The 8,584-nt window shown below is 43.3% G+C and overlaps 1 protein-coding gene across 1 annotated transcript; it reads left to right on the top strand.

Moving 5' to 3' along the window:
• The first annotated feature begins 1,388 nt into the window (after positions 1–1,388).
• On the top strand, positions 1,389–8,286 carry ARL14EPL (ADP ribosylation factor like GTPase 14 effector protein like). Its single transcript, XM_041760864.1, has 4 exons — positions 1,389–1,457; positions 1,916–2,020; positions 4,215–4,354; positions 8,064–8,286. Exons 2-4 carry the CDS (start codon positions 1,925–1,927, stop codon positions 8,284–8,286), a joined length of 459 nt encoding a protein of 152 aa, XP_041616798.1. The 5' UTR covers positions 1,389–1,457; positions 1,916–1,924.
• The last annotated feature ends 298 nt before the right edge of the window (positions 8,287–8,584 follow it).

The raw sequence follows: 8,584 nt of genomic DNA, 5'->3' as shown, positions 1-8,584 counted from the left end.
TGTGGTGATAAGGGAGGGAACCCAAGACTTGGTGTGAATCCAGTGTGAGACAAAAGGCAGAAGGAAAAGACTAGGGGACGGGCGGGAGGTTGGTCCATGGAAGTGTCGAGCACATGGAATTATTCCCGAGTTTGCAAATGTTTTTCTCTGTGATGAAGGCACCTGTGTTTGCTAATTGGCACCCACCAATTAGCAAGTTGGGCTTTTCCCTCCCCCAGAGACTGGCAAACGCAGGCGCCATCTTTCTGGCTGATTACGTCTCACAGGGCTGCCTCCTCGTCTCTGGGCAAGATGTTCCTGGGTTGTACAACTGGCAAGAAGCTCCGAGAAGATTTATATCTCAATAGGACAGAGAAAGAACTTACAGTAATGAGTTTACCCAAGTAAAAGCTCTAAGGAAAACGAGGTCAGGGCCAAGAGTCAGGAAGAAGCCTGGTCTTGGGTTTTGTCAAGCTGACAGGAACATTAAGGCTGTCTCAGTCAAGGGTAAGGACTATTACTACTACTACCCCATCTTTAGGGTAGATTCCAGCTGACAGAGAGTGAAAAGGAAGATCACTGTTAACAATGGTAGGAAAGAAAAATTAACTTCTTAACCTAATCCTGGAAACTGGAGCGCAGGATACAGAAGAGTGGGCAGCCAAGGTCTAGTGACCCAGACCTGGGAGTACAGAGGTGGAATGCCCAGCTGGAGGGCAGGTGGTGTGCCAACCCCAGGCCACCTGGTGACTCAACCCTGCCTCCTTTGGTGGAAACAATGTCCTGCTTAATGCCCGTCATTAAGGAGGGCACATGATAAGATGAGCAGTGGGTATTATACTATATATTGGCAAATTGAATTCAAATAAAATTTAAAAAGAAAGGGAAAGAGTGCCCTGAAGACAGCTCCAGCAGTGGATGAGGGAGAAGAAAAGCAGCAGGACTGTGGAAGCCCCCTTCAGAGCTTGGTCCTCTCTGAGACAACACTGCAGAGCAGCCTGGGCTGTGCATTTGCGATTAGCATCATGTGTTAGCTTCACCAGAGTCACACACACACACACACACATACACACACACACACACACACACATAACAGTGCCCCATGTATACAATAAGTATTTTGAAGTAAATTAGAGGTATGTCAGCAGCCAAGTTTTCTGGAACACTGATGCCTTCTCCTTATCCCCAGTTGTACTAGAAATTTGTCAGAAAACCTGACTGAGGAGGTCAGGGATTTTAGAGGCACCCTGGGGGACTCTCTGCACTGCAAAGAGGTGACACTGGAACCACAGGAGCGGATGAGATTTTCACAGTGTTACTGGGGATAGAGGACATTCATGTGTCTTCCTTTTTTTCAAGGGCCTAAGTATAACCTGGGAAGAATGAGGGTCTAAGAATTCATCCTTGTCTTAAAGAGAAGGAGAAGGTCTTAGCACTGCCTGCTCCAGCGAGGTCTGTGATGCTGAGAACCGTAAAAGGTATGTTTGATTTGCTCATGGAACACCCAGAAGAGTGTCAGTCAAGTGATCTGGGAGTTGGCTGGGGGGCAGGGGAGGATGGGGGGGCGCGGATGCTTGGTCTAAGAGTGAGAGGTAGAAAAAAAAAAAAGCGAAGAAGCTGGATGGCTTTTTCAGGAAACCTGGCTTTGAAAGAAAGAAAAATGTAGGGAGGAAAGTCATAGGACTAAGTTACTGGGGACGTATGATATATATTTTTTAAATATTTTATTTATTTACCCATGAGAGACAGAAAGAGAAGCAGAGACACAGGCAGAGACTCCCCACAGGGAGCCTGATGCAGGACTCAGTCCCAGGACCCCAGCATCTGACCTGAGCTCAAAGCTGATGCTCAACCACTGAGCCACCCAGGTGGGGACACCCAGAGAGGATGTATGATATTAATGTATTCCACTTTATCTCCCCAATTATTTTTTCAGTGATCAGAAATGAATGACCAATCAGACAAAAACAATTCCACTCACGAGGGACACACAAGTCAAAGTCCTCCTGAGAAAAACTGTCACATTGGACAGAAGCAGCTGGTATGGCAAATGGATATTAGGGTTTCATGGTATTTGGAGAGGTCTCAATTTGGAGATCTCTGAGGTGAGGTGGACTTGGGTGGAAGGTGGGTCCATTCAGGATTTCACAGGAAGGCTCTCTGCTTCTCTATGAATGGGACCTTCCCCTTCCACTTTTCACTCTGGTCCCTGCAGGGCTGGTCCCATTTCACATGTGCCCCTCCTCACCCCCGCCACTTACCTCTCTTGATTTATAGCCCAGTGTTCTGTGCAATAAAATCCTGCCCTTGAAGAAGAGTATTTATGGAGAATATAGTCCAGTGTTTTTATTTTAAAAACCCTTGTTTTTTTTTTCTTCCCTATTATGTGCTGGTCATAATTCTAAAACTTTGTATATATTAATTCACCAAATCCTTCTCACAAGATGCTCCTGTTAGCCCATTTTGCAAAAAGGAGACTCTGAGGTTCAGAGAAGTGGGAGCTGGCTGGAGGCACGCCACTACCGAGGGGCAGCGCCAAGACCTGGACACAGCTGGCCTTGCCCTCGGGTCTCTGTCCCCAGACTTTTGCCATGCAACGGAGAATGGTAATCGATGGTATAGAGTTGCATTTTTTCATGGCCATACCTAATCACCGAGTTGTTTCATGAGGTTAATTTAATTTTGTAAAGCAAACCCATACATACACACACCGCGATGAAAATGTCAAGAAACGTGTGTATATTATCTTAGGCAGCCTGGACTAGTATCAAGCTCAATGGACTGGGGATCAGGCCGCGACTCTGTCACTGGTTTGTACACCGAAATTCACACTTTGAAAGTTTCCCTTTTGTTTCCAGGTAAAATATTTCATCTGTATGTCCATCAGCCTATGTTTTGAGGGGCCATTCAGATGCTTCTCTCCTAAAATCCTTGAGCAGGGCATGCCCTTTCCTCATGACATATGTGCTACATTTTTGAAATAAGGTATCAGGATTTATCAAAGCATCTTTGTTGTGTGTCTCCATTAGGCTTGGTTTCCCTTCCAATTGTAAATGTCTCCGGACGGTTTCTTTTGAAATTTTCCACTAACACTCTAGAAAGCCATTCTAGGAAAATTTTCTTTTTCAAGTGTGGCTTTCACTGAGAGTGGATCTTTCAGGCTGCATACTGCCTCAAAGACCTGATCGAGTCCACCCACCCAAGTAATGGCTGTTTTGAAACCTGTTCGAGAACATGGAAGACAGGGGGAGGGGCCGTGTGCACCTGGGGTTCTCACTGTGGTTTGAGGTGCTTCAGACGCTCCACCGGGTTTCTCAAGCCAACAACTGCAGGACTTTACTCCCTTGTTCTTGTCCTCCATAAAACGCTAATTCTGACTTTCATCCCCACCAGATTTGAGAAGCCACCGGGTATTTTGCAAGTACAAAAGAAATTTTGTTCCTGCTTGGTTTATATATATATATAAAAACAACCAAGCAGAACAACAGCAACAACAGCAATGTATGTTCACACACACACACACACAATACATATACATATATAGCTATTTATATTTATAAATTTAAATATGAAATATAAAATACATTTATATTTATTTATTTGTTTATTTATTTATTTATTAAAGTAGGCTCCATGCCCAGTGTGGAGCCCAATGTGGGGCTTGAATTCACAACCCTGAGATCAAGACCCAAGCTGAGAGGCACCTGGGTGGTGCAGATGATTAAGCATCTGACTCTTGATTTTGGCTCAGGTTGGGATCTCAAGACAGTGAGATTGAGCTCTGTCCTCAGCAGGGAGTCTGCTTAAGACTATCTCTCCATCTCTGTCTGCCCCTCCCCTCCTTTTAAAATAAATATATAAATCTTAAAAAAAAAAAAAAAAGACCCAAGCTGAGATCAGAAGTTAGAAGCTCAACTGACTGAGCCACCTAGACACACTCCTTTATTTATATTATATGAGTTTTATACTATGGATTTCTTTATTCAGAATCCCCTACTTTAAGGAAATTTGCAACATCTTTTGAAATGTGATGAAATTAAGCTGTTTATTTCTCTAAGTAAAACTTCTGTACTTTCATGACATTATGGCAAAAGTTATATTTTGGTTTATTTTGGTTTATTTTGATACAACATAAAACAAAATTATCCAGTTCTTACTACAGAAGGTTTATTCTGATACAACATAAAACAAAATTATCCAGTTCTTCCTACCAATATATGTTTTTTGTTTCATAGCAACAGATAGAGCGGCAGTTAAAATGCTTGGCGTTTCAAAACCCGGGCCCACAGGTAGCAGACTTCAATCCTGAAACAAGGCAGCAGAAAAAGAAAGCTCGGATGTCAAAGATGAATGAGTATTTTTCTGTAAAATACAAGTAAGATCATGATTTCTTACATTTGATTTGTGGGATTATAAAATACATGAGTTTTTGGCAAAGGAGAGGTTGCCTCTTTTTTATGTTTTAAAAATATCTTTTCTAAAGTACAGTATCGCTCAATGTGTTTGGAAGTTAGTAACTTCAAGAAATAGGCAATAATCCCAAACTAGGAATCAATTTTTTTTAAAGGCTTCAAGAAGCCCTTGGATTAGAGTAATAGCTTCAATAAGAAAGATGATGAAAAGTAAGAAAGATGTATCACCAGAAGGAGAAATAATATAATCGTGGGAATGAATTCAGGTATCAAATATGCAAGGATATATCATAAGTGCAATGATTGCTGATATAGGAAAGATGATACGGTTCAGAGCCAATGGCTAAGAAAGAAATCTTGAGACATCTTTGGTACAAAAAGGTGGTTTTATTAAAGCACAGGGATAGGACCTGGGAGCAGAAAGAGCTTCACTGGGGTCATGAGGAACGGCCCATTATGTACTTTCAAGTTGGAAGGGGGTTATGGATAGTGTTAGCCTCCCAGTTATTTTGGAAACAAGGTTTCCAGGATCCTGAGGGCCCTAGCTATTGTTGGGAAAGGTCATTTATTACTGTTTAGTAAACCTTCAGTCATGAGTCCATGCAGATGTATGTCAGTGGGTCATATGCTTGGGGATGACTGCCAACATGGATCTTGGTGGGTAGAGATAAAGGAAGTTTCAAAAGGAATTGTTATATGTTAAAGTAGACTCACAGGGTCCTGGGGGTTGAGCTAAGATTGCCTTTTGCCCTTAGCCAAGAATCAACATCAAGGCTGCTGAGTTCCCAGAGGACTGTCACTCTGCCTATTTTAAGGACTTGTCAGTGGGCTGTAGGTAGTAAAGAAATTTAATAATTTTTTCTGCTTTGTTTCAATTATTAGCACATCATAAGTATAAGCAAACCCTAAAGAAAAAGGTTGATGAATTTGACTATATTAAAATTAAGAATTTATGTCCATTAAAAGACACCTGAAAAATAATGAAAGACAAACCACAAGATAGGAGAAGCTATTTATAATTTGAAAGATTATGTATCCAAAATATATACAAGTCAATAAGAAAAGGTTAAACATCCAAAGAGAAAAACGAACCAATCAACGAACAGGCATTTTGTAGAAGAAAAGGTTAAGAAACATTCAGGATATGGAATCACATCAGTGTAGTACAGGGCAGTGCCCCACTTCCCCAGAGAGGCAGTACTTAGTCTGATAATGTCAATGTTGATGAAGCTATTGGTCATGAACTTAGTCTAATGTGGTGCAACCACTCTTTAAAAATTTTTAGTATCACCTATTATACCTTATGACCTAACATCTTCACTCTTGCTTATATATCCTAGAAAAACTCTTATACATGTACAACAGGGGACATGTTCAAAAATTTCATAGCATTGCTATAACAGTAAAGAAAATAAGATAGTAATAGTCGGGGATCCCTGAGTGGCTCAGCGGTTTAGTGCCTGCCTTCAGCCCAGGGCGTGATCCTGGACTCCTGGGATCGAGACCCATGTCAGGCTCCCTGCATGAAGCCTGCTTCTCCCGCTGCCTGTGTTTCTGCCTCTCTCTCTGTGTGTCTCCCATGAATAAATAAATTTTTAAAATCTTTAAAAAAAAGATAGTAATAGTCAAAATGCCCATCCATGATGGAAAAGATGAGAAACTTGTATATTCTCAGTGGAATATACAAGTTATACAGTGGAATGCATATAAAAGTGAAAATATTTGAATAACAGCTAGATGTATCATCATGAGTAAGTTGCAAATCACGACATAGGGAAATGCAATGTGCTTGGGGATTCATACACATGTAACCGAAACAGGGAGATGATTTTTTCCCCACCCAACATGGGGCTTGAACTCACAATTCCAAGTGCCAGGACTCTGAGATCAAGAGTTGCATGCTCTACCAACTGAGCCAGACAGAGACTTGATTTTTATAACCTGATTTTTGTAACATGATTATGACATGATTTTTATAACAGCAAGCTGTGGTTCCTCTTGGAAGGTGGGGTTGAGGGATGCAGTGGGCAGGGCATGAAGAAGATGTCAACGCTGTTAGACCCTTTATCAGGCTGGGCAGTGGGCATGTGGAGGTTTGCTTCATCTTTTTTTATTTGTGCAAGTATGTTTTGCACGCTTGTGTGTGTATGATAATTCAGAATTTTATAGAAGATAGCATCAGGTGGGCAGGAAATTATAAAATTTGTCTGTTGGTATCTGAGTTAAGGTGAGGGAATAATTTGGGTTGAGGCAAAGGGACCAGGACAAGGTCCCATATGTGCTCTCTGGTGGCTTCATGACCACCCACTCCCCGATTTCCATAATGGATTTTAAATCCCCTGGTGTGCTGACATCTGAATCTCCTGGTGGGCATGGCAGGGGGTGGGAAGCCCTCCTGTCACAGATGAAGTGCTTTAAATATCACTCTTCAGTGGAAGGTATTCCTGTGGAAGGGAGAACATTATTAGGCGGCAGGCAGCGAGTCTCCATAGCGATCCTCTACCTTCCCTGCTTTGTTAGGAGAAGGAAGGATTGGGGAGAGCATTACTGTGTCTGCTTCAGGACAAAGGGTGGAGAAGTTTCCTAGTCTCACCACATGAGCTGAGGGCCAGCCTTTTTTTTTTTTTTAATTTCCAATTCTTAATAATGGATATAGGCTGTCCTGAGACACTTTTCTTACACTAAGGCTTTCAAGCAGCTCAATTTTGAAAAGGTTTATTTCAAAAGAACCTGTATTTGAGAGGCTGGTAAAATTCTTGTGAATGCTTTTGCCTCCTGGACGAGGTGGGGCTGGCAGAGGAAGGGTGGGAACCCAAAGCTAAGGTGCAGCCCCTGATGAGCCTCTAGCAAGGAGCTTCTTGCCCGTGCACAGTGCTTACCAGGGGTCCCACCTCGGTCTCCTGCTTTCTCCCTCCGCCCTGGGTAATGGGCAGAACCAGAAAGGAACAGAAGCAGGGGCCCCTGGAGACTGTTAACAGAGGAGGGGTATGTGTGTGTGTTTTCCTGTTGATGGAGCAGTCAGAGACAGTTCTAACATTTATCTTAAGTCATTAAAAAACAGAATCATATTCACCTGAGTGCTTGTTTGTAGAAAGAAAAAAGTGTAATTTATCAGGAAAAGTTCTTATCAGGAATGCTTATAGTCTTTTTTTTTTTAAAGGTTTTATTTATTTATTCATGAGAGATAGGGAGAGAGAGAGAGAGAAAGAGAGGCAGAGGGAGAAGCAGGCCTCCTGCAAGGAGGGACTCCCGCATCAGTGGGAATCGATCCCAGATCCCGGGATCACACCCTGAGCCAAAGGCACATGCTCAACCGCTGAGCCCCCCAGGCGTCCCAGGAATGCTTAGAGTCTTAAAGACAAGTTGGGGGCAGGGCATTTGTAGGAAGAAGCTTCTATCCAGCTGGTCTTTATAACCTGCTTTGGTGCAATATTACTTTCCCCGGCACGCTGGAAGAACGAAGGGTACTGTCAGGGACTAGCCTGGCCCTGTTGGAAATTGGTAGAATTTCGACGGGGCACCTCTGCGAGAGACTATTCTGAAGCATGCCTGGTTCATCCTCGGGGTGCTCTTTCCTAGGAATTAAGGGATCGTACTTACGAGGTTTGCTGCATGCTGGTTCTTTTTTTTCCATGCTGAGGAAACTGGTCCTGTCATCTGTTTCCCTGGCAGAGTCAGGAAGAAGTACGACAGAAGTGGCAGGCTGATGTGTAATGACGCTGATCTGTGTGACTGCCTGGAGAAGAACTGTCTGGGCTGCTTCTACCCTTGCCCCAAGTGCAATTCCAACAAGTGTGGGCCCGAGTGCCGCTGTAACCGACGGTGGGTGTACGATGCCATTGTCACCGAAGCCGGGGAGGTGGTCAGCTCGCTGCCCTATCCCGTTCCTGACTAGGAGCTGTTGCACACCAGCTGCTTTGGTTCTTCTCTACAGCCAAGCCAACCTGGATTTTAGGGCGTGGGGAAATGTTGGGAAGGCATATGGAAGACTCCTCTTCTCTGCAGCTGCAAAACAGTGTAGAATGGGCACTCACTCTGGGGCCTTCTCACCGTGTCTTCTCAGACGGCTTCACTTTGTAACCAGAGACTGACAGCGTCACCTCAACGACACCTCCATCTCTGCTCTCAAGATGAAAATCTCTTTACTCTTCACTGCCTGAGACAATGTAGTTTTAAGATGTTCAGAATTCCGC

This window comes from Vulpes lagopus, chromosome 7, assembly GCF_018345385.1.
Source record: "Vulpes lagopus strain Blue_001 chromosome 7, ASM1834538v1, whole genome shotgun sequence".
Taxonomy (NCBI): domain Eukaryota; kingdom Metazoa; phylum Chordata; class Mammalia; order Carnivora; family Canidae; genus Vulpes; species Vulpes lagopus.
Note: the sequence above shows the minus strand (reverse complement) of the source record. Positions and strands in the feature narration are given on the sequence as shown.